This window comes from Grampus griseus (genome assembly GCF_964374135.1).
Source record: "Grampus griseus genome assembly, chromosome: 1".
In the NCBI taxonomy this organism is placed as follows: domain Eukaryota; kingdom Metazoa; phylum Chordata; class Mammalia; order Artiodactyla; family Delphinidae; genus Grampus; species Grampus griseus.
In genome coordinates this window covers 100,665,157-100,692,460 of record NC_139017.1, presented here as the reverse complement: position 1 = coordinate 100,692,460, position 27,304 = coordinate 100,665,157, and the positions used below count along the sequence as shown (strand labels likewise).

Here is a 27,304-nt window from a genome sequence, read left to right as displayed (position 1 = left end):
CAGTCTTAACACCAGCTATATAGAAGAGTAAAACTCCTGTATCCCAATGTTTGCTTGTTTATCTACCATCCCTATATGGTAATCTGAATTTTAATTTATTGTTTCATTCATTTGTGCCATTTATTTTCTGCTTCATTCAGCTTATCAAGTGAGAACAGATTAGCCAGTTCCACTTTTTGGTTCTCATGCATTAACACAATACCACAGTGTTTATATTGCAAACACTTCATGGAAATGCTTATGTAAATAAATGAAAAAACTACGGTGTTTTTCCTTGATTTTAAAAAAACTGACAATAATTTTTAAAATCAGTCTTGTTAATTCAGCTTAATCCCTCTGGGAAAGCAATGAAAACAAGAAGGAAGGAAAAAGTTTCAGAACTTATCACTAGGAAACTCACTTCTTTTTTTCTGTAATGACTCCTGAATTTACAGGATAAAATGAAGCCTAAAGTGCAGCTTTCGTTATCCAGCCACTTGGGGATTGTAAAAATAATAATAGCTGACATTTTAAAACACTTATTCTATGAGCTTTATATAAATGAATTATGAACTTATTTAATTTTCACAACTCAATAATGTAGGTACTATTATCTCCTTTTAGCAGACGTGAAACTGAGGCAGAGAATATAAGTAATTGGCCCAGGGCTATATACAAACAGTGGCAGAATGAGGATTCCACCTCAGGGTTCTGGCTCTAGAACTTTAACATGGTTAAAGAAGTTATAGCTTAATGACAGGTATACTCTGCAATTTGTGATTTAACAGGCTTTAACTTCCAATCAAATATACCAGTTAACTACTGTAAATGGTAACATTATGTAAGCCATTCTAGGTAAGTGCAGAAGAGGAAAGCTATCTCCTAAGAGCTGGCACATGTGTAATAAATGAGCTACCTGGATTTCATACTTCATTCCTCAAGGATTCATTTTGTACCTTCTAGGCACTAAGCCATAAACTACTAACATTCATATTAGCTTTTCCTAAACGGTAACCATTGGAAATCACTTCTAGAGAGGTTTACTTCTAAAAAAACATAGCAGGAGGACATATCTGAGACTAGCAACTTAATGTTTCCAATATTTCACAAAATATCTTGCACACTATAGAGGGTGAAAGTTAAGTAATAGTCAACAATGGTAAAATTAATACTCACTGGAATTTGCCTAAATAAATTTACACATCCTCCTGTATATTCATTTACTCTGGAAAAAAACTGGGGTAATCCACAAGACAGGATTTCAATTAAGACTTTGAAAATTTATACAGAACTTCCCTCTCACAACAGAACATAATATTTAATGCCATTAAAATTTTTACATAATTCCTTCTTTCAATAAAATTTGCTTTAGAAAGTTAATATACCACTTCTGACTATAGTTCTGTCAAATTTAGGACCCAGAATTCATCAAAAGCTATCACTTAAGAGATCAGTTACATTTTTACAAATTAAAAGTGATACACTCAAATTAGAAATCATTTTTAATAATGAGAGAACTAGTTTATCTAAAACTGATGATAAAGTTTAATCTTCCTTTCTAGCCTATTTAAAAAACAAAACAGAAAAACAAGCCACCACTGTCACAACAGTAAACTTTTATTAAAATCCATTTAAAAAACAGTGTTACATAATCAAAAAGCTACAAGAAGTATTAGACTAACTGCCAATTTTTCTTCAAATATATGTTATAACGGCAATGGACACTGCCAAGCATTGAGTACCAGACAAATTAAGCAATTTGCACTACTCTTTCTAGCTGAATTAAAAGCCTTGCACTTTTCAAATTCCCAGATTTTGAACTTCCACGCACGGTGTTCCACCTGGGAATGGGAAGGTATGTCACAAAGAGAGAGTTTAAGATTACTGTATAAACTAGAAGAACATTTATGAATGTGTTCTTTGGAATTCAGAACACATTATTCCTCAGAGGGGCAACCATAAACCTGATCTGGTACTTAGACTGCACATACATTAATCTGCAGTGTTATATTTAAATACAAAGGACATATGCATAATTGCGTGCCTTCAGCATTTTAACATAAGATGAAAATTTTGCCCTGTAATTATTCATAATGCACCTTAATGACACAAGATGGAGATCTAAAACTTCAAATTCCACATCTGCTACTTATATAAGACTACAGGGTAACCTCCTCCTGGAAATAAGTAGTAGACAGAGAATCAACAAACTATCACTTACCCTATCTAAGTAAGCATGTTCATAGTCCTCTGATCTCCCTCATTAAGCTCTCCACTTTTTGTATATAAACACAGTAGAGGAATTCCTTGGTGGCACAGTGGTTAAGAATCTGCCTGGGGGCACAGGTTCGGGCCCTGGTCCGGGAAGATCCCACATGCCACGGAGCAACTAAGCTGGTGTGCCACAATTACTGAGCCTGCGCTCTAGAGCCCACGAGCCACAACTACTGAAGCCCGCGCACCTAGAGCCTGTGCTCTGCAACAAGAGAAGCCACTGCAATGAGAAGCTCACGCACCGCAATGAGGAGCAGGCCCCACTCGCCCCAACTAGAGAAAGCCGGTGTGCAGCAACGAAGACCCAATGCAGCCAAAATAATTAATTAATTAAAAGGAAAAAAAAAACAGTAGAGACAGTGCATACATATCTTAACTCTGTTGGGGGCAAAGAGTTCTTTGGCAGACACTAATTTTCTCTAATCAGTTCATCAACACCTACTGCAATACGAGCTTCACGTTCTCACTTGGGAAAATTTCATAAACCCACACTTAAGAAACTTATCATAAAACTCACATTAAAAAATCCTACAGGGCTTCCCTGGTGGCGCAGTAGTTGAGGGTCCGCCTGCCGATGCAGGGGACGTGTGTTCGTGCCCCGGTCCGGGAAGATCCCACGTGCCATGGAGCGGCTGGGCCCGTGGGCTATGGCCGCTGGGCCTGCGCGTCTGGAGCCTGTGCTCCACGGCGGGAGAGGCCACAGCGGTGAGAGGCCCGCGTGCCGAATAAAAAAAAAAAAAAAAAAATCCTACAGACTGGTGGGAGGCGAATGTCCTCTAAAATGCATTACATAGTTTGAAAACAAATAGTTAGCTGTTTTCTTCAGCCTTGAATTGTCAATATTCCGAACAACGTAGAATTTCCAACTCTAATCAATTTTTGGATCACAGAATTATAAAATCAATAGCATCTGGTGTAAGTGCCTCATTCTTAACAAATTATTAAATGACTTAAGCCATATTCCAAAACTAGTTGATAGCAGAACTAGGCCTAGAACCTAGATTGTGTGATTCTCTTTCCTGAGCTCTTTCTGCCATTCCTTACTACCAATCTCACCAACTTGTATAAAATGCTTGGAAAGTGATCTGCTAGTTCAAATCAAAGAATGGCATGAAAGCTAACATTCCAAAGGCAATTTGAGGGAGATTCCAAGAATTCCTATTTCTAGGTAAAATTTTCTTTAATTTGCTCCAATAACAACTTTTTCTAGGTTTCCTTTTCATGCTATACAAATCAAAAATACTTATAGCTCAAAAATTCATCTCAATATTCTTGAGATTGATAAATGCCAAATGTCTATACCATCACTGTCTGATAGAAATCTCTGTTAATGATGGTAATTTTTATAACTTCACCATCCAAAATGGTAGCCACTAACCAGAGGTGGCAAATAAGCACTTGAAACATGGTACTGCAACTGAGCTGCATTTTAAATTTTAATTAAATTTAAATAGCCATATGTCTAGAGGCTACCATATTGGATAGTGCAGGTAGAGATAAACCCCACGGAAAACAGAATTGGTTAATGAAATAATGGAAACTGAGCAGTGTTTTTATAGTACCTGCCACGTGAAGCAGCTGAGATAGCAAGAAAAGAACACACCATTCTGCATTCATGACCTCTGGGTTCCAAATGAACCACTATTTATCAGCAATAAGAGGTTGATGAAATCACATAATCTAAATTATACATACAACTCATCTGTGAAACAGGTCTAAAAGTACCTGCCTTTGTGGGGACTGCATGATTAAATACCGTTTGTATGTAAAAGTACTCTGTAAAATGTGAAGCACCATATACAATTATATGTCATCTCTGTAACTAGTTTAGGAAAGGGAAATGTGGCTATAAACCTATCACAAAGCTATTAACCTAAGCCTAGTCTCAACAACATGATTTAACACTTGAAGCAGTAGTCAAGTGATTTTACACACCATTGCCTCATGACAGGTAAAGTACATAGAGAAAATGGTATTCAGATAACATCAAAAGGTGATTAGTATACCCACAGTCTATATTCTTAAAAGTTAACTTTTTAGCTTTTTAACAGCCAACTGACATGAATTGAAAAGTAACAAACAATACCAAAAATTTGGCTTCCTTCTTTTAAGGAGGCAAAAGACAAAATACGGGCAAGGCCGCAGATACAATATTGACAAGGATCCCTCACTCCAAAATAAAAACAGTGGCCACAGTTTACAACTATGCTGGTACTAAAGAACAGCAGAAGTCCAGGGATATTTCTCAATACCCAGAGACAAAAGCATGGCCTATGTCTACGTCCAGTAACATATATAATAACACCACCTTAAATAGTTGCAGAATTTAAACTTTTTACCTGTTTTTCTGAAGATCTCATGTGATTGTTGTAATAATTCTATTAAATAAATAAATAGTATGATACTCTAACAAGCTGAAAATCATGAGCAAAATTAAAGAAGCATATTATTATGTAGCATTTCTTGCCATCTATAATGAGGTTAATTTATATGTTTCACATACTCCCTTAAGGAAAACAACAAACAAAAAAGGTTCTATCAATTCAAATAAACTAAAGAATATATTTCTAGATTTTGATAACAATGATGCAAAGACAGAGAAAACAAATTCTTGCTAAATCCAAGATTTATTCTGAGATGGCATACATAAATCCTTTTAACTCTGACTGAAGAACCAAGCATTAAAATCAATCCAAAGATAAATTAATGAAAATACTCTGGCCACTGCCTACTAATGAGAGTTGGTTACCCAAAAGATGGTTTTCACATTTTTAAATTAATTTACCAATCATAAACGGCAAGCTTTTTTATTATTAGCAATATAATCAAGTCTTAAATTATGAAGTACTGGTTTTCTTATTAAAAGAATAACATCCTTTCGGATTTTTAATATTACATTTCTGTAAAAAATATATTTCCTTGAGTCACATTGCTGTGCACCTGGAACTATCACAACATTGTTAATTGGCTATACTCCAATATAAAATAAAAGGTCTAAAAACAAATAATAAATTAAATAAAACACGGAGACAAGTACAGACACACTCCTAAAATATATATTTCCACACACACCCTTTTACCTCAAAAAGTAATCTCCTTTTGCTGTCTTATACTTATTACCAATTTTCTCTTTTCTTTTCACTTAGGATCAGCTTTCAGTCCTCTTTCTTCCTAACCTATGAACTGTTTACTCACAAATTAAAACTCATAAAAATATTGTGGAGATAAGGAGTGGGTCCAACTTGCTTTAAATTACCATCATTTTAAATCTGTGAAACAAGGGATAAATATGCGAGATGAGGATTTCAAATGATATAAATCTCCTATGGAAAACAAATAAAAACAAACAGATATCCTAACTAAAAATCTTATTTATATTAATGAAAACCTATTTTTATTGATACATTAAATAAAATCAGATTTTACCCTAAAGTGAAGTAAATGATTTGTTAATTAACACATCATTTTAAATTTCAAATTCAAAATTAACCCAGCTACAACAAAAAGAGTAAATTTTACTGTATGTGAATTAAAAAACAAATTTAAAACAAGTAACTCAGTTAAAAACAAGTCTTTATTACAAAGCTATGCTTCTTTAAATAAATGGCAGATGTGTCATTTTAGTAATGAATCTGTTACCAGTATAATGCTTAATGTATTTAGAATATCTTTCCACATTAACAAGATAACTTTATTACCATTTAATTATCCATAATTAGACTTCAAACTCAAGCTATTAAAATGAACAGAAGTGTAGGTAAATTCTTTTCTAAAAACATACATATAGTGTCAAAAGAATGACTTATGTGATTGTCATTTTAAGGAAAATTCAAATACTAAAGTTTTGAGGCTACAATTCAAGTCCAGGTATTTTGGGCATTTCAACTTGAAAATTATAATTAGGTTAGAAATAAACTCCTAAAAGCAGCATTTAGGACAAACAGAAGACATGGTTGCAGTTTCTGTTTTTCAGAACTCATGTCAGAAAATGAATATCTAATTTATAAACACAGAAAATATTTATGGAAATCTTATAAATGTCTATGAAGTCTCAGAAGGTCTCATATAAGTAACACTAGGAATCTTCATTTTTCTACATCCAGACATACCTTTATGAATATGGACTGAACTGCTACTTATTACAAAAGAATAGGAACTGTATGATTATTAATTACGATTGCCATCAAAATTAGATATAAAAGAGGCACGGAAAGTTGAAAGACTTAAGTACTAAGATCAAGTCAGGGAGTACAAATACATAGAGCTCTTTACTTCAGGAGAATCAAGTCTCATGCTCCATTATCCATTTCTAACTAGACAGAGAATAAAGTCTGTGATTATCTCTTAATTGAGGAAGAGAATAGCAAAACAGAATTAAGTTTGATTTTTGAGGAAAAAATTCACTCAAATCAGTGATTTTAGATTCTTTTAGGAACAATATAGAAAACTGAATCCAGGCAGAAGTGTCAACAATGTAAATTAAAAACATCAGTCTGCTTATTAAAGACCAATCAATGCACTGTGTTACCATTAACAAGAAGGCTAAAATTCCAATTATCTAAAAATCTCCCATGTCAAATGGGTCCAACTTTTAAGAACCAAAGAATGAATTTTTTTTTTGGATTCCTGTTCCCTCACTTACCAAAGTTTCTACTATGTATTGCACTGTATCTGATTATAAAATACTTTACACTGTAAACATCAAACATTTGGCAAAAAATAAAAAACAGAATAACTAAAGCAGAATACCCTGTTGCTACTACTGTGTATACACTTATCTGTAGCTAGGCTGGCAATTAAATTTTACAAACTATTCAGTAAGAATGCTAAGAGAAAAGAGTTGACGAACCTGAAAGAATAGCTTCTTTCAAATATAGTAACACATGGGAGAACTTCCTGATATCATTCACCAACTCCTTGATGTAATCAGGATCCAAAATGGAGTTGGAATTTATGGACTTGAGCCCCATTTCAGAAGTTGTAACATCAGTAGAGAGCTGGCCTGTTGACAAGACACGTTTTTTCTTTGTCTTTTTCTGTTTGTGAGCAATCATCCTTTCATATAACAGTCAAAAAAACGGAACTCCTTAAGGGGGTGAGAAAAAGAGAGAAACACAAATACTACATTAATCAGGGGACATTATACTAGATTTTCACAAATAGCCCAAAGCCTGCCTCAATATTCTATTTAAAACAATAACAACAACAGCAAACCCTGTATTACTGATAAAGCAACTTCCATTTATTAAGTGCCAATAACCTTGACAACTCTATGATACGCAAGCTACTATTCTCTTCATTTCACAAGTTAGGAACCTGAGGTTTGGAGGTTAAATAATTTGTTTAAGCTCTCAGCTGATAAATGAACTGGTACTTAAACCCACATCTGCCTTGTCACCAAAACCCATGCTCTTAATAAACTTCCTCTTAACTCCTAAGGTACAGAATTTTTTAAACTGTAAAAGTTATTCTGAAATGTCAATTAGTGGAAGAAAATATTCTCCCTCCATGACATCACCTTCAAAAATAAAGGTGAAATATGAGCTTTGAAAAAAGAAAGACCTGTTTTCAAAATCCCCCTCCATCACTTACTATGCGTGACCTGACAAGCTGTTAATCTCCTCACTTTGGTAAACTCATTTATAAAATGGAAATAACATCCTGACGATACCTACCTCATGAGATTATTGTAAGCATTAAAAGAGACAATGGTATAGAAGTGTCCAACACATAAAAGAAATTCAAGTACAGTATGTTCTCAATAATGCATACTCATACACACATACACACACACACACACATATATTCCGGATTATCACCTTTCATCAAGAACATTTCTCTGCTGAAAACAAGTTCTAAAGATGTCCACTAATCTGACACACCTGGATTGGTTGAACAAATAAATGTATGATTACTGGAGCAATATTTTTGGTAATTTCAGGGTGGTATAATACAAGATTTGTTATGAGAAAGATTGAGAATTGAATCGTTACTGAATACTTCCTAAATGTGTGACCTGTACAATTTGCTTACAGGCTATATGAAGATTAAAAGGGAACTCAAAGTTTAAAGACTTCATATGTTAAAACGCCTAAACCTGGCACATAGTTGGAACTCAAGAAAATCTTAGTTTGTTTCTGCTTCATCCTTACCTTTTACCTTTCTGTAATTAAAAGTCCTAATTTTGTTTGAAATCAAAAAGGAAATGACTGGAGGAATTAAATTAGCTCAAGCATTATTAAAACATTTTTCAAATGTTTGAGCTGAGATCAGAATGAGTAAACAAAGAGGAAGGAGTAGTCTAGCTGCTGTTACTAATTTCCTAATGATCTCTCCACATCCATTCTTGTCTCATTCCAAATGTAGTGAGTACATTTTCAAAACATGAATCTCATCACGTCATTTCTCTGCTCAAAACTCTTCCAAAAGACAAGTGAGATGCTATCGTGCACTACAAGGCTCAGCATGAAATCTGGCTCCTACTTACCTCTGCAACGTCCTTTGGAGTCACAATTCCTACTCAACACTTAACACTCCTGCCACACACACCTCTTTCTCATTTTTCCAACAGTATTTGTTTACCGTGACCCACAGTGGAGCCAGTATACACATTAAGTATGTTATGTTTGTGTGTGGTGTGTGTGTAGGAATGCGTAAACATAAAACAGATTCTGGCTAAGGAGCCAGGTGATGTACTCAGATGTTTTCTTTCCTATCCCATTTCATTTTTTAAAAAGCCGATTGCAACCCACCAAATTGGTCTCAGAATTATAATGGGTTCTGTCCCTACAACTTGAGAAACACCAACTGTTGGATTCAGGGTCCTGTCTATATGCAGCTCCATTTGCCTGGACTACTCCTTCCTCTTTGTTTACTCATTCTGATCTCAGCTCAAAGATCACTTCCTCAAAGAAACCTTCCTGGACCTCCCCTGCTCCCATAACCACCACCACCACCACCAAACTAGAACAGAATCTCCTGTTATATGCTTTGCACCATCTTATACTTTTCATCACTGCACTTATCGAAGTTCTCATAGGTGATTCGTGTCTCCTTATCCAGACTATAATCTCAAAATCATGACCAATGTTTGCTAACCAAGCGTTCTCTGCTTAAAGCACAGTGCTTCGCATATGAGGGATAAACAACTCAAAACTGTCCACAGAATGAGTGATGAATTTGCAGAACTAATAATGAATAATAATAAATAAGTAGTTTATAATGAATTTATAAACTTTAAAAGTTTATAAAGTTTCAACTAATTTTTACAGAAATAAAAATGTTTAACTTTGGATTGTTGCAGTGTTTTGAACGGAAAATAGAATCGGTTTTTAAAAATCTGTCTCTAAAATAGTATCTTACCAAAAAACCAAGCATATGAAGTTGAGTAACGGCAAGAGTACATAAAATTGAAATCAAAGGTTGATTTCTATTATTGTTTCTCTACTTCTGATTATTAAATAAGGTGTCCTGACACTTCTTCAATGGCTTTTAAAATTCCTTTATTCAGTATTCTTATTAATCTCAAATTACTTCTGGAAATGCAATTTCTACATTTAATCTAGTTTCAAACCTATCTAACATTAATCCTTAAATGTGTAAATAACTTCTAAAATGAACTTAGCTATAATAATAGTGCTCCCCAAATTGTCCTAAGTCTCCCCTCCAACAAAAACAAACAAAACACTCAAGTGCCTTGTTTGGGCAGCTCTTTTACAAATCGCTAATTGAGAAGACTATTCGCTTAATTCATCACTTTTGCAGCTTACTTAATAAAGTCACTCTGATTAATTTTGATGGCTTTTAGTTTAGTATATTAGAAAATTGGTCATTGTCACTGGTAAAAAGATGGTTATAAATTTTAAAGCATACATCACAAGCTTCGATTGTGATATTCACTTCAATTCACTTATTTCAGTAAAAAAAAATTATTTTAACTGTCAAATTAGTAGCCCAAAGTTGTAAAAAGTGTTTCAGAAATGCTTGAATACATTTAGTCAAGACTAAGAATGTCTGTAAACGAACAAAAACGATGGGGAAGAGAGGAACTAAAAGGGGTCATACTCTACCTCTAGTCGAGATTACGGTGAGCAATGTACTACTTTTATTACATATACTTTACTACTTTTCATATTTCAAACTGAAGGAAACATTACAGTTGAAAAAAATGTTAACTTAAAGTTAATCCAAGCTTTCACAAAATTGAACTATGATAATGAGAAAGTTTGGAGGTTATACACTTTCCGAGATCATCCACATTACTTTCTCATGTCCTAAAATGAACATCCTCTAGTTGGTGGTAACATAAAATGTAGTTACTAACAGATTGCAACTGGAAATTTAATTAAATGAGATAATAATATGGGAAGCACTTAGCACAACGCTTGGTTCTTCATGAAGACTCAATAACTGTTAGCCATTATCACTAGCGTGCTTTACTGTGGGAGACTGTTAACATACGTAAGTAATTAACAAAATGTGACTTCACTACAGTATATCTGTAAATTGTGAGCAAGAAATATAGGACTGGAAACAATTCCAGAAACTTAACTGACTTCATGGAAGCCTACTAAATGGCTTCCAAGTGAAGTTTGAACTGTGCAAACAGACTGTTGAGCAAAATATTTGTGAAACTCTCCTAATTCTCCGCATCTCTTCCAACTCCAAACCACCAACAAAAAAAAAGCATTTTATCCACTTCGCAAAGAACTTTGTAGCAAAGAGAAAATCACTGTGCCAAACTACTTTCTCTATATATTCTAAATTCTAAGTAATATGTGTATTAGAAATGTGAACACTAACTTCTGGTACCCTGGAATGTGGCTTTTCCAAGACTTCAGGAGCCTGTGTTAATCAAATGTTCTTGCCCCATGTTCCTCCTCCCCAAATGTATCCTTACAGAAGTATTTTCATTTTAGGCACATGGCTGCCTAATTGAAGAGTAAAACAAACCCAAATATCTGTACTTAATAGTTCCCTATCTTACTATTTCTATCTCAGGAAAAACCACCATATATTTCTGAAATCTGCTATTTCAACAAATTTCTGATTGGTAATAATCTATTGATACCTAGAGATGCTTTTTAAAAATCAGGAAAATTCATTCTGGAGGTCTTTCATTATGTTTTTTAAATGCACGTTTCACAAAAACAGAATGGGGCATGTTAAAAAGTTTTATCAATAATATGCAAATAACTAATTTCTAAAGAAAGGCGTGCAACGCACATACACTTCATTCCTGGGCAGTTAGAATTCAGCACGTTTAAAGAAGATGAAGCTGCCCAACCTCCCACACCTCCAGAATGTCCAGCATTCCTGACAGGCAGGGCTCTCCAAAACTACCCAATGCCAAAGACCACGTTCCCCATCCCAGAATTTAAATACAGAATGGGAACATGGAGCAACCAAAAAGGGCTGCAGGCACTGATAGCGATGGACAAGAGACACCGTCTCGGAGACACCTGGAGAAAGGGGAAGGGGCGCTCAGCTCCCGCCTTTAGCAACTAACAGTCCTCCTCTCCGAAGAGGTATCAGGCCAATTCTTTATTGAGGAAGAGAGTCAAAAAAGATGAATATGGAGACACAAGTCTCGTGAACCACTAGCGCTCCAGCTTGAAACGTCTCAGACTTGGGCTTACCCGTCAAAAAAAAAAAAAAAAAAAGTCAAGCCCCAAACACGCCCACAACGGAATTGGCGAAAAAACATTGAGGCTCAAGAGGCCTCGGAACGAAACACCCCTCCCTCAGCTCAAAAGACAGGGACGAGAACAATGCACCACGGAAATCCTAAGATATCTCGGGACAGAGACCCAGATGAATTGAGGGCTGCTGTCAGGGCAGGGGGGTGGGACAGGATCCGATCGGACTCTGTAGCGGTAGGGAGCACAGATTCTGGAGCAAAACTGTCCAACTTTAAATCACACTACGCCAATTACGAGTCTGTGTGTTCCGGCAGGTTTCCCCCGTGTGAAAACTTAAATAATCGTGGAACTCTCGTGAAGTTAAAACGTGTAGCGCTCTTAGAAAACTGTACGCCGAACGTGGGACGTGCTATGTGTTTGCTTTTATTATCTTCATCATCTGCTCAGGGCCACAGCTCGCGCTCTCCCTGCTCCTCCGCTTCTGCCGCGCCCGCCGCGCCCCACGTCCGGTCGGACCCCTCCCGGAGGACCAGGAGTCTCGGGGACACCGGCCCGGCCCGCCGCCGCCGGCCCCCAGCGCAGCCCTCAGTCGCCTCCACTCCGGGCCGCCGCCTGGGCCGCCCGGACCCCAGACGGCAACTCGCGGGTGACCCCAGGCCCCTGCCGCCGCCGCCGCAGCAGCAGCAAGCGCCGCCATCCTCCACTCACCGCGGCGCTCCATCCCGCGTCCCGGACGCGGACGCCCGCCCGACACTCACGGCCGCCGCCGCCGCCGCCGCCGCCGCCGCCGAGGGCTGGAGCTCGCCGCTCCCATCCCCCACGGCCCGCGGACGCCCGGCCGAGCCGCCGCCGCCGCCGCCCCTGCAGCTACAGCCACTACCACGCCAGCCCCGGCCGCCCCGCCCACGGCCTCGCACCTCCCGCCCGGCCGCGGCCCGCCCCCTGGGGCCCAGCCCATTGGCCCGCGCGCCCGGGGGGCGGGGACGGGCGCCTGCGGCAGGTGGGGCCGGCCACTGGCTCTCGCGCGCCCAGCGCAGGCTGTCAGCTTCGCCTCGGCCCGCAAACTGTCCCGAGCCTTGCAGGACGTGTCAGCCGCCCCGTGCGGCTTGCGGCAGGACAGGCGGAGGAACCTTAGGAACAGGTCACCTGATGACTTCATCTGGCAAATCGGAATTTCTTGGATGAGCAATCTACATTTTTTATGAGGTACTTCTTTTGACCACCTCGTTCCTCTCTCTCCAACTCAAGAAAACAAAAACAAGACCCCACACAGGTAAAGTGTAACACAGGCCTGGCTCCTTTCCGGAAGAATAAACTTCCTCAAAACCAGCCAACTACTCTGCCCTCTGTACAGGGTCATATTTTCCACTTAGACCTATATTACTTCAACTGCACTCTCAAACTCGCTCAGAATGAGAAATATGTCTGAGAAAGATGGAATAATTAAAGAAAGCAGCAGGGGCTGAAAGCTTCTACATCATTCTACTCATGAGAACAAGCCTCGTCATTAGTTATCTCAGTTCTGGAACATTCAGAAAGAACTGATGGAGAAACAGAGGGCACATGGGCAGGGTGGCTGGCGGCAGTGGTGGAGGCAGAGAAAAATATTATCGCATGTGGGAGAAAGCAGAAAAAGACACGGGAGAGTGTGAGGAGAAGTAGGACGAAAGCGGGGCTGCAGACATAGGGAGAGAGAGGGGCAAAACCAAGGAAGGCAGAGACAGGTGGAGGCAGAAAGAGAAAATATTGAGAAATAAAAGAGAAAGGAGAGACTGCCTACTTACAGGGACAAAACGGAAGTGAGCATGAGAGAGCCAACAAGTGAAGTAGTGAGATAGGGAGAAAACACTCATTGGCAAAGAGAAGAGGAACATCTCTCATATCTTTGAACCCTTATACTAAAAACAACGCTGGGGAAACAGAGCAAATTTGGCCCTTCAGGTGCTACTTGGAAAAGATAAATATGAAAATGCTCAGCGTCTTGGATATTTTAGCTCCACACTGGAATTGTCCGACTCAGCTTACACAAATTTACCCCTTGAAACCCCAAACACAACAGTACCAAGGACATGCCACAGGCACTAAGGAAACCTCAAAACCAAACTCTCCTTCTAACCACACATAAAAAGAACAATGCACCATGGACTCTCACCATGGAAAATGATGATGCCCTGAACTGAAACAAACTGAGAGGTCAGGGGTCCCAGGGCAAAAGGGGGCTGGAGCATCCCAACCCTTATTAAATCATAAGGAAGATTTGGGGAAGAAATATAAGGCAGTCACTCAATCTCAAACACCCCTTTATATCTATTTTTAAATACCTGTATATTAATTATTTTTTACTTTCTTACTCCATTATCACCATTTCCTTAATAAAGAGAATTGTTTTCCTTATTAAAGTTGAACAATGTCTCGCACAAGATCCTCATGGGGAGAAAGGGTATGTGAGGTAGAAGTGGTGGTGTGACAGAGACAGAAAGGAGCACATGGGAGGGAAGGAGAGGAAAAAGCCGTGAGAGATGTGAGAAGGTGAGAAACAATTGTGGAGAAGAGAGAAAGAAGACCAAGAAAGATGCAGAGACAAATGGAGGCAGAGAAAGAGAAAATAAGATGCAGACAGAATAAGGAAAAGAGACAGAAATGATAGAGAGAGAGAGAAATAGGGAGACTACCCATGGACAGAAAAAGGGGAGACGGACACCTTTCACACCCAAACAATTCTGGACAAATAAACCCAATTAGGGCCCTAGGTTGTTACTTGGAAAGGATAAATATGAGAACCTCAGGCTCCTTGATTACCTGGGCTCTACTATCATTTTGCAGATAGTAGAGCTATCTTAATTTCTATTTATTGTAATTTCTTTTATCTTTGCTTAATTTTTAAAAACTTTAAACATAACTGTGCCAGATCAAAAGCACTAAAAATGCTGGGGACACCTAACAACCAAATGTTCCTTCAAATCCTAATGGAGGAGAATGATGCACCATGGACACTCACCATGGAAGCCACTGATGACTAAACTGAAGGACACCAATGGGGGAGAGAGGAAAGGATTCTGAAGGCCATGGAAGGTAGAGGCAGGGTAACCCTCAGGGAACTCAAGGGAGGAAAGTCTGCCCCTTGGATCTGCTCTGGGTTAATCTCAAGACCCTTCCCACCAGATCTACCTCTAAACCATCTCAAAACAACCAATTATTCTGCATAGAACCAACACAGAGTGAATCGTCAACGAATATTAGACCATTAAATTATAAGTACGGTTATCTGAGGAAAATTTTGAGAAGTCTCTCAATCCCAGTCCTCCTCTTATAGCTTTTAAAAAAATAGATTAATTATCTGTCATCTTTTCTACTCTTTTTCCTTAGTAAGGAGGAATACAATATTTGGAAACATTAGCAAAAATGGTAGTTCACTTTTAAATTAAAAGGGTTGTTTTATTAATTCCCCCTAACTTGCATTTTGTTTAAAGAAATTTTATGTCACACAAGTAAGTTTCAAGTATGAAAAGTACACTATTGAAACAATACCTTTTTGCAACTCCAAAATTCTTGGTTTATAATTAAATTATAAAGGGTTAAAAAAAATTTAAACCATCTGTATATCTATTGTAGAAGTACAACATCTTAAAATTGTGTTTTTACCATTTTTCGTTATTATTGTCTCTAGTATTTTTCCCTTCTAAAACAGAAATCACATCCTCTGTGATATTGCTCTTCTGTCATTCTATGAAGCCTCAACTTGCATATTGTTAAAATCTTTTTCATGTGTTCTATTCAGTGTGAACATAGGTAGTATTGCTATTTTTGCCGGGTAAGGATCTTCATATTCCTGAAGTTGATTCTGTAGTTCAGGTAGCCTACTTTTCATAACAGAATATGGTTCTAAAAACATTTTACAATGTCTGGTGACATCTTTGATTGTCACAACTGGAAAGGAGTTGTACTGACATCTAGTGAATAGAGCCAGGGATGCTGCCAAACATCCTACCTGCACAAGAGAGCACGCCTGAGCCCTCCTACCTCTACCCCTAAGAAAGAATTACCCATCCCCAAATGGCCAATAGTGTCAAGGTCGAGAAACTTTGCTCTAGACCCAATTACCACTTTATAAGCAATATAGAAGACAAGGGAATATATTAAATTACATCACAGGATGCACTCAGTAAAATCTAGACTGTGGGTCGTTTTATAGAGCAAACAACAGTTCCTTAAACAAACAAATTGCAAGGAAAACGATGAAAAGAAAATCTCCAGATTTAAAAAAAAAAGTCTTAAAATTTCAAATACATCAAGTGCAGGAATAAATGAGATCAGACTTGCCCTTCCACTATACTGTTTTCAGACATTAGACTACAAACAGCACAGGACTGTGATCCTGGAGAGATGGGATCACAAACAAATGAGGTGATCCCTACAGTCACCCCAACTTTCTGCCTGGAGACACACTCTAGACCGTGGCATGCAAGAAGGAAGCCAAACAGAGTGTGGTACTCTTGCTAGGTTGAGGAGAAAGGGATCATAGTGCAGGGAGACTGGGACAGCTGGAATCTGTAGGACAGAGTACCAGATAGGAAGAAGGTAGGCAGAAGAAGAGCTCCAGAAATTTGCATAGGCAACTCTTTAATTTTCTTGCTGAATACAAAGCTATATATGTATAGGGTGAATCCCCACAAGGATAGACAAAGAATTTCCAGGGACCTGTAGCTGAACAATTCCCAGGGCTTTCGCAGGTCTGGGAGACCTCTGAGTGTCTGCCAGAGTAGAGAGACCTATTGAATACTCAAGGAGAGATCTATACTCAAGGAGAGACCTATTGAATACTCAAGGAGAGATCCCAGAAGGACATGTGTTAGTAGTACATCTAACCCAGCCCTACTAAAATAGTATTCTAGACTCACCCCAACAAATCTTCAAAACAAGCGTCATTTTGTAAATTTCTTAAAAAAAAAACCCTGATATTTAAAACAAAAGTAATAACAATGTGTGTGGCATTTACAACATATGCTGGATAGCAAAAAGTATCACAATAGCAAAAATTAAGGGAGGAGGGAAATCAAAGTAAGGTTCTTACATTATATGTGAAATAGCATAATATTATTTGAAGGTATATTATAATAAGTTAAAAATGTATATTAAAATCTTCAGAGGTACAGTTAATAAGCCAACAGTGGACATAAATGGAATTTTAAAAAATTAATCCAAAAAAAAGGCAGGACAAAAAAAAAAAGACCAGATGAGAAAAATTAAAGACAAACAACAAGATTATAGGCTTAAACCCAATCATATCAATAATTACATTAGATATAAATACTCTAAACACCCCTATAAAAAAGCAGAGATTGTCAAATTGTATAAAAACTTAAGACTCAACTACATAACTGCCTGTAAGAAACAGACTTGAAATATAAAGACACAGATAGGTTGAAAGTAAAACCACAGAAAAAGATATGCCATGCAAATACTAATCATAAGAAAGCAGAAGTAGCTCTATTATATGAGACAACCCGTTTTACTAAGGATAAAGAGTACCATTTCATAATGATAAAAGAGTCAATTCATCATAAAGACATTATCTTAAAAGTGTATGCACCTAAAAATAGAGCTTCAGAATATACAAGGAAAAACCTGACAGAAATGTGAGGAAAGACAGACAAATCTCAATGATAGTTAAGATTTCAACAATCCTCTTTCATTAACTGATAGAACAAATAAGAGAACAAACGTATGGACACCAAGGGGGGAAAGCGGGGGTGGGGGAGCTGGCGAGGGATGAATTGGGAGATTGGGATTGACATATATAACTAATATGTATAAAATAGATAACTAGTAAGAACCTGCTGTTTTAAAAATTAAATTAAATTTTTAAAAAAGTGGATCAAAGAAAAATGTGTAACAAGAAAAAAAAAGAATAAGAGAAAATCTGTAAGGATATAGAAATTTTAAATAATACTATCAACCAATTTGACCTGATATACATTTATAGAAAATTCTACCCAACAACAGAATACACAGTCTTTTCAAATACACATAAAATATTCACTAAGGTAGACCATATGTAGGACCATACAATAAGTCCCAATAAGTTTAAGAGAATTGAAATCATACAGTGTATGTTCTGACCCAAACAAAGTTAAATTTGGAATAAATAACAGTAGGATAATTGGGAAATCCCCAAATATTTGGAAATTATAAAATATATTTTTAACTAATCCATGGGTTAAATTTTCACAAGGCAAATTTGAAAATATTTTAAACTGAATAAAAAAGAAAACACGATATTTCAAAATGGGTAAGTTACACAGTAAAAGCAGTGGTTAGAGAAATATTCAGCTTTAGATGCTTTATTAAAAAGAAAGGAGGGATACTTCCCTGGTGGCGCAGTGGTTAAGACTCCACCTGCCAATGCAGGGGTCACGGGTTCAAGCCCTGATCCAGGAAGATCCCACATGCCGTGGAGCAACTAAGCCCCTGATCCACGACTGCTGAGCCTGCATGCCTAGAGCCTGTGCTCTGCAACAAGAGGAGCTACCAAAATGACAAGTCCTCACACCGCAACAAAGAGTAGCACCCGCTCGCTGCAACTAGAGAAAGCCCATGTGCAGCAACAAAGACCCAATGCAACCAAAAAAAAAAAAAAAAAGAAACAAAGGAGGGCCTAAAATCAATGATTTAAGCTTCCACTTTAAGAAGCTAGAAAGCAAAGAGCAAATTGAACAGGAAGTAAGTAAAAGGAAGGAAATAATGGTAAGAGTAGAAATCAATGATATAGAAGACAGATAACAGAAAAAATCAACTAAAAGTTGTTTTTTTTTAAATATCAATTAAATAGATAAATAGCTTGCTGAACTGATCAAAAAGAGAGAAAACACAAATTACTAATATCATGAATGAAATAAGGAACATCAGTACAGACCCTACAGATATTAAAAGGGAAACGAAAGAATGTTATAAACAATTTTGCCAAAAAATTCAACAACACAGATAAAATGTCAAAATGTCTTAAAAGACACAAATAACCAAATCTAACACAAGAAATAGAAAATCTGGATACCCTTATATGTATTAAAGAAATTGGATTCATAATTTAAAATATCTCACAAAGAAAACTGCAGACCCAGATGGCCTCGCTAATGAAATCTATTGAACCACATAAAATAGTCCTACAAAAACTCTCAGAAAATAGAGGAGGCAGGAAAACTTCCCAACTCATTTTATGAGGTCAACATTACTCTGATACCAAAAGCTGACAAAGATATTACAAGAAAGCTACAGATCAAATTTCCTAACACAGTATTAGCAGGTCAAACCCAACAATATATAAAAAAGAATAATACATTAGAACCAAGAAAGTCTGTCCCAAGAATCAAGCTTAGTTTAATATTCAATAGAGAAAAACCACGTGATCATCTTAACAGATGCAGAAAAAGCATCTGACAAAATTCTTCAACCTTTCATGATTAAAGCAGTCACCAAAGTAGGAAGAGAAAAGAATTTCTTCAACCTGATAAGAGACAGCTACAAAAATCTACAGCTAACATCATAGTCAGTAATGAAATACTATGTTTTCCCCTTAAGATCAGGATCAATATTGTTACTGAAGGTCTTAGCCAGTACAATAGAACAAGAAATAAAATACACTCAGATTGAAAAGGAGGAAGTGAAACACTTTATTACAAGTTGACACGTTTGTGTACCTCAAAAATCCTAAGGAACCTATAAATAAGGTACTACAACTAATAAATGAATATAGCAAGGCCACAGATTACAAGGTCAATATACCATAATCAATTTTACGTCTACATACTAGCAACAAACAATTGGACAGTGACATTTTAGAAATTAATACCATTTATAATAACATCAAAAAACAAGATATTTTTAGGAATAAATTAGACAAAACATGTGCAAGATCCTAAATTTAAAACTACAAAACACTAATGGCAAGAAATTAAAGAACTGGATAAATCAATAAGTATGCCATGTTCATGGATTGGAAGACTCAATACTGTTAAGACTTTAATCTCTCTTAAATTGACCTATAGGTTCGAGCAATCTCAAACAAAATCCCTCCTGGCTTTTTTATGGAAATTGATAGGCTGAGTCTAAAATGTATATAAATATGTAAAAAATGTGAACAGCCAAAAACTTTTTGAAAAAAGAACAAACTTGGAAGATTCACAATGCCTGATTTTAAGATTTACTATAGAGCTACAGTTGTCAAGACAGTGTGATATTGGTATAGAGATAGACATAGATCAACAGAATAGAATAGAGTCTAGAAACAGACCCACAAATATAATCAGTTGATTTTCAAAAGCTGCTAAAGTAATAGGGGGAAAGATGGTCTTTTCAATAAATGGTGCTGAAATAACTTGATAACCATATGAGAAAAAAAATGATCCTTTATCCTTACTTCAGAGCATGCCCTAAAATTAATTCAACATGTGTCATAGACCTAAACATATAACCTAAAACTATCAGTCTTTTAAATACTGGAGTTGGAGGAGGCAGCTGCTTGTTTTTATAAAAAGTTATGGGGGGACACAGCCACGCCCAACTGTTTATGTACTGTCAATAACTGTTTTTGCCCTACAACAGCAGAGTTGAGTGGTTGAGGTGCTGTAGCCAGTAAGCCTAAAATATTTATGATCTGGTCCTTTAAGAATATGTTTGAAGATCCCCATTCTAAAAGAAAACGTGGGAGAAAATCCAGGGAACAATTTCTCAGACACAAAAATCAAGAACCATAAAAAAAAAAAAACTGGTAAACTGGACTTCATCAAAATTTAAAGCTTCTGCTTTTTGAAAGACAACTGTTAAGCCCACAAACTGGGAGAAAATATCTGACAAAGGACTTGTATTCAAATTACATCAAGAACTCCTACAACGCAATGATAGAGTGAATAACACGATAAATTAATAAGTAAAAGATCTGAACAGACACTTCAAAAAAGAAGATACACAACTGGGCAATAAGCACATGAAATAGTGCTCAACATCATTAGTATCAGGGAAACACAAATTTAAGCCACAATGAGATATCACTAAATATCTACTGGAATTCTCAATTTTAGCTAGACTGAAATACCAACTTTGGTGTAGGAAGGATTTAGAGCAACTAAAACTCCCACACACTGCTGCTATACACGGTAAACACCACTTTGGAAAATAGCCTGGCAGTTCCTTATACAGTTGAACATACATTTACCATACAACCCAGGAATTCTCCTCTTTTATATACCCTCCCAAAATGAAAAATACAGTCATCCAAAAACTTGTACACAAATGTACGTAGCATTATAGTCAAAAACTGGAAAAAACCCAAATGTCCATCAACAGATAAATGGTTAAACAAATTGTGATATAGCCTTACAATGAAATGCTACTTAACAATAAATATCTATGACGTAGCAAAAACCCATGGGTGAATCTCAAAAACATTATGCCAAATGAAAGTCAGGCACAAAAGAATATATGCTGTATGATTCCTTTTACATGAAATTCTAGAAAAGATGAACCTAATCTTTAGTAACAAAAAGCACGAATCGTTGCCTGATGACGGGGTTGTAGTATGGGAGGTGGGGGGAGTTCCAAATGAGCATTACTTTTTGGAGTAATGGAAATGTTCTGTATCTTGATTACGGGCATTACATGAGTGTATACAATTGTCAAAACTCACTCATAGTGTATAAAAAGCTGTTATCATTTTTTAGTGCTCAATGAATATCAGATAAGTAAATTAAAAGTAAAATTGTAGAAGGTTCTGTTTGAATAATCCCTGAAATTCAACTTCCTCTCTCCCTTAATATTTTTCAAAATATTTTCCATTTTCTTCCTTAGAAAGGAAGACTACGGTATTTGAAAACTTTCTCAGTGACAAATACTGGAACATTTTTTAAGAAAAAGAAAAAACCCTTATCCTAGGGAGGCAATATCATCAAATGGCTCTTTTGCTTATCAGAGTAATGATAAAGGCAAGGAAGAAACTGCAAACCCTCCACAAAAATCCTCACCATATAGAAACGTGTTCCTAACCTTCCTTTTAAACCTCCTTGTTTGTTTACACATGAATGTGTCTTTCTGTGTTGTGGCTCATCATCATACTGGAGATGAGGTGGGAAATTAAAAACAAACAAAATAGCCTTCAAAGCAGAATCATGCAAGCTGATCAGTGATATCCTTGTATGTATTAGAGATGACCAGCAATTCTGCCCCGAAGGATCCTTCTGCCTTCTGTGCTTATTAAAATCATTCTCTTAATTAACTTCAATATCACACAAAACATCACTTCTTCCAAGAAGCCTTTTCATTCCCTCCAGTGAAAATAAATCATCCCTTTAACTTTCCCATAGGACATTCAACATACTTTTCTCAGGTAACCCAAGATACTATGCCTTGGGCCCTATTTATTTGGAATTGTCTACTTCTACCCAATAGACTGAAAGGTTCCACAGGACCTTGTCTAACACAGAGTGGGATCACACTAAATTTTCTGAGCGAATGCTGAATGCATCACCAATGGTACAGGAATGAAAATCTTTCCAGGGTACCTTCTGGGCATGAGCTTTGTTCAATGCAGTACTAACCACTGGGACCAACAGCAGTGGTTGTAGAAGCACACATTCCTAGGTCAAGGGCTTTTACAGCTGGGAAGTGAAGGTGCTGATAATTTAGGTGGATGTTCTATTTTAGGGAGGTGGGCAGAGCAGGAATGACCAGCCACCATAGATTTGCAGAACAGTGCTTTCTTCATCTCAGCCAACGTTTTATCTCCTGCCAATCTGGGGACTGAAACATTTTCAACCCAGGTCTATCTTACTTCCCTTCAAAATCACTCTAAAACTTTTCTCAGAATCAGGAGACTAAAGCTATTTACCATAAAACTAATGAAGCTTTAGTGTCCAGGTTCCTCACTTGCACAGTTCCTACAATCAGGAAGCATTTCTAAGTATGCATTCTTGGCAACTGCCTATAGAAATCTCTGAAGAAAGGGATTTAAATCTCCAAGACTCATAATTTGATTTGTAATTTCTTGACTCTTCTAAATATTCACTTTCATATTAATAATTATGAATTCTTTTTCTTGAACAGGAAACTCCCCTCCCTCAAACCGAACAAAGGGGCAAAACTAATTGTCAAAAAAGAAGAGAAAAGGAAAAGGTAAATGTGCAACAAAAAGTTCTTTGGTTATTTTGGCTCCACCGTCGTCTTGGAACTTTCCCCTCCTAACAGCTCCTAAAAGATCCACCGTTAGAGATAGATAGAGGATGTCGAAGATCAAACAAAACAAAAAACCAAAATACCACCAGTGGGGGTAGTTGGTAAACAAACCTCCCCCTCGTTTCTAAAGAGGAGTGGTGATGAAAAAGCGAGATAGACCCTGGAAATGTCAGAGGGGCTCAAAGACAAGGAGAGTCCCTGGCTACTTTGTTCTGGCCAAAGGAAGTCCGTCCCTCGAGCTGAGGTTTGGAACAGGAGTCCTGGGACAGCCTGGGAAACAAACTCACAGGGATACGCTCTCCTCTCCTCTTAGTAGCTGCAATCCCCCCGCCTGTCAACTTCTATTTCGCAAAGCACAGGGCTTGCCCTAGGACCAGGCTGGGTTAGCGCGCGCGCGCGCGCGCACGTGTGTGTGTGTGTGTGTGTGTGTGTGTGTGTGTGTGTGTGTGTGTGTGTGTGTGTGTGTGTGTGTGTGTGTGTGTGTGTGTGTGTGTGTGTGTGTGTGTGTGTGTGTGTAGGACGGCTACAGGGGTGTGAGAGAGAGGGTCGCGGTGGTGGGAGAGGGAGGGAGGAGTGTGAAGACAGACAGAGATGCACCAGAGTAGGGCACTTGGGTAGAAAGGGGAGTGTTTTTCTACTTTTCATTCCCGACCCCCCAACAAAAATAAAGAAATAAACAGCCGGGCCTAGGTGAGGCGAAGTATGATAAAAGGTAGACAGGGAACACGAGGTGTTTGTTATTTTATCTCAGCCTTTGTATTTGTCAGACTAAAATTTCAGAAAGGGCACCAAACTTCCGAAAAATCCCAAGTAAAGAAGACAAATGTGAAGATCCGGTTAAGGAAATCAAAAGTGGGGCGGGGAGGAGTAAAGGAGCCCCCGCCCGAACTCCGCTTAAAGGCAGATGAGGGCATGTGGTTAGAAAAGGGAGAAGGGCTACAGACGCTCAGCTGGGACTTGGAAAAGGAGTAAAGTCCGCCTCGAGAGCCTCTCCCCAGCGGCCGGGCGGCGTCGCCTAACTGGGGACAGCGGGGTCCGACGGTCCTTGCAACGCCCGCTCTTGCCCTCCCCGCTCCTCCGCTCCTGCCGCGCCCTCCGCGCCCCTCGTCCAGTCGGACCCCTCCCGGAGGACCAGGAGTCCCGGGGACACCGGCCCGACCAGCCGCCGCCAGCCACCAGCGCAGCCCTAAGTTGCTTCCACTCTCCCTTGCCGCCGCCTGGGCCGCCCGGACCTTGGACGGCGACTCGTGGGTGGCCGCCGCGTGTGACCCCAGCCCCCAGCCGCGGCCGCAGCGAGCGCCGCCACCCTCCACTCACCGCGGCGCTCCATCCCGCGTCCCGGACGCGGATGCCCGCCCGACATTCACGGCCGCCGCCGCCGCCTCCGCCGCCGCCGCCGAGGGCTGGAGCTCGCCGCTCCCATCCCCCACGGCCCGCGGACGCCCGGCCAAACTGCCGCCGCCTCCCCTGCAGCTACAGCCAAGACCACGGCAGCCCCGGCAGCCCCGCCCACGGCCTCGCACCTCCCGCCCGGCCGCGACCCGCCTCCTGGGGCCCAGCCCATTGGCCCGCGCGCCCGGGAGGCGGGGACGGGCTCCTGCGGCAGGTGGGGCCGGCCACTGGCTCTCGAGCGCCCGGCGCAGGCTGTCAGCTTCGCTTCAGCCCGCAAACTGTACGGAGCCTTGTAGGACGTGTTAGCCTCCCCGTGCGGCTTGCGGCAGGACAGGCGGAGGAACCTTAGGGATAAGTCACCTTTTGCACCCTCCAGTAGTGAGCAGGTCCTTGTTGTTTAAGCGGACGTTTCTCAGGTGGAGATTTTGAATTCCTTCCAGTCAGGAATTTGGTCCCCAACTTGTTTAGCCCTACCCCTGCCCACACCCTCCTTCTCCCTTTAGGAACAAAAATACATTTTGTCCTTAACTTTAAAACTGCCACACTCTTTTCTGTCTTTGACTGATTGTCATTTTCAGAAAACTAAATTACCCAAAACGTCAACTATTATGTACAGTACCAGGCTCGGGGGAGTTGCTCAATAAATACTAGTCGAATGCATGTCCCCCTAATCATGCTACTTAGTTCTTACCATTAAATGCTCCTTTACTGATGGGACTCACCAACGTTATAGGGAAAATGAACAACAAAAATTAAAGCATTTATCTAGATTTGGATCACACATCATAATGAAAAACGTACAGCGTTTCTATTGAATAGAGTACATAGTAGTAACACTTAACTCTACCAAGAACACCCTTCCTGTCATCTATGCTGAGACATAGCAGGCACTCTGTAAATATTAGCTGAGTAAATAGGTAAAATTATGGGAAGGGAATTTGGAAAAGTTCCTCAATCTCTTCCTCCCCTTAAACCTTTTTCAAAATACATCAAACATCTGCCATATTCTCCACTCCTCTTCATTAGTTGGGAGAAATATATTAAAAACCATTCTCAGAGGAAAATGGTAACTCATTTTTGCAATAAAATAAATACAATTAACTGAGAATGAACATTAAAAATCTGTTATCTGCTGTAAACGAACTATAATTCAATAAAAATTTTTAAAAAGGAAAAAAAGTCTGTTATCTGGGACAGGTGGCTCATGTGTTTGGTAAAGAAAAGAAGAAATAAATACCTCCACCAAATCCTATAAACTGTCACAGCATTTACCCTTATAAGCCAACTTGTTTTTTACCTATAAATGTTTCTTGGTTAAAGTGGCTCAGGGTCACGTCTTTGGAGAATGAGGAATCAGAGACAAAAAACAAAAATCAGAGGCATAATTGGATGCTGGATCAATAATGAAACATTCATGACAGATGTTTAGTATAGCTATTTTATAATTATAGTATTTATTAATAACACATAACTACTTTGTCTATTGAAATGTTCTTCATTCTTTCTGTGATAGAGAGAATACAACCTCTGCTCTGAAGCCTTCTGTTCTCACTGAAAATTAGTCATCCCATTTAATATTATATGGTACATGGAACCTTATTCTTATGGCACTTTTGACTTTCATGCAGTCTTTTACTTTATACTAATACCAATGTTTATTTATACTAATTAGATTGTGGAGGTCTACAGTGTTATGTTACCTAAGTCTGTGTCCAGTACACAAAGGGTCCCTACTAAGTATTTTCTAGAGGAATGTTTAGGGACTGACCAGTGTGTCCAGGAATAAAAATCCTTCTAGGATGCATTTTCTTTTTTTACCGTAAGCTCTATTCAATTTGTTGTAACTAATGAAATCAAGTGCAATGGCCACAAAAACCACATGTCTAAAGCAAAGACGGTCCCAGGTACCCTGTGCCCAGAGGCAAAGGGGCTGATAATGAAGGCAGATGTTCCACGTGAGTGATGGAGGTGGGAGCCCAGCCCCAAAGGAGAGTACAATGGACAGGTGCTCTTCCTGACAGTCACGCTTCAGTGACAGTCTGCTTAGGAGAGCACATCATCCACCAGACAATATTTATTGAGTACCTCCATTGTGCCAGGCATTGTTCTAAGCACAGGGGTTATATTAGTGACCTTTCAATCCACGTTCAGACTCTCTTCAACCATGGCTAAATGCCTGGGAGAGGAAAAGAGATAATGGAAGCAGGCATGTTCCCAGTCACTGAGACTGTCTTTGCCCCTCACTGCTGGAGCACTCAGAAAGAACCACGGAGAGCCTGATGGGCCACAGTGAGTACAAAGGCTCCAGATTCCAAAGTGGACGAAACTCACCAAGCAGGTTATTAATCTTGATTCTGTGATGGTTGTAATTGAGAAACAAGGAATCAATTCAGACCACATGCTGGAAATGAATGTGAAAGATGTTACAAACATCCAAGAATTCTGTGTTGTCTTGAGGAGTGGGAACTGAGTAAGACTGACTGAAAAAAATAAAGAAAAACTCAAGTGAGTATATGGATATGATATCATACTCATTTTATGTCTAGCTTAAGGTATTAAATTTTAAGCCCCTATTTGCTTGTTATTTTAAGCTCTCTATAAGACATTTGATGACATAAACCTCTGTGCTTGAGTCACCACATACCATGACTCTACCTAATGTCCTAACACGTGTAAGGAAGCTCTCCAGATAATTAATGATTGGTGCCAAATTATACTATTGGCCTAAAAATTGAATTACTGATATTGTTGTGAATAAAGAGATGATGATTATGATGATAGTAATAATAAGTAGCCCT

The 27,304-nt window shown here is 38.7% G+C and overlaps 1 protein-coding gene across 3 annotated transcripts in view; it reads right to left on the bottom strand.

Annotated features, from left to right (window-relative positions):
- ARHGAP29 (Rho GTPase activating protein 29) overlaps nucleotides 1-24,501 on the bottom strand; it is a 76,478-nt gene extending 51,977 nt beyond the window's left edge. For 2 of the 3 annotated variants that reach the window (XM_082656006.1, XM_082656008.1), the window contains exons 1-2: nucleotides 12,603-12,711; nucleotides 7,103-7,339 (exon numbers count right to left, since the gene is read on the bottom strand). In XM_082656006.1, the coding sequence (XP_082512132.1) occupies nucleotides 7,103-7,307 (205 nt within the window). In that variant the 5' untranslated portion in view covers nucleotides 7,308-7,339; nucleotides 12,603-12,711. Of the gene's footprint in view, nucleotides 1-7,102; nucleotides 7,340-12,602; nucleotides 12,712-24,431 lie in introns of those variants that run through there. The other variant, XM_082656007.1, reaches the window with a different exon arrangement.
- Nucleotides 24,502-27,304: the final 2,803 nt, after the last annotated feature.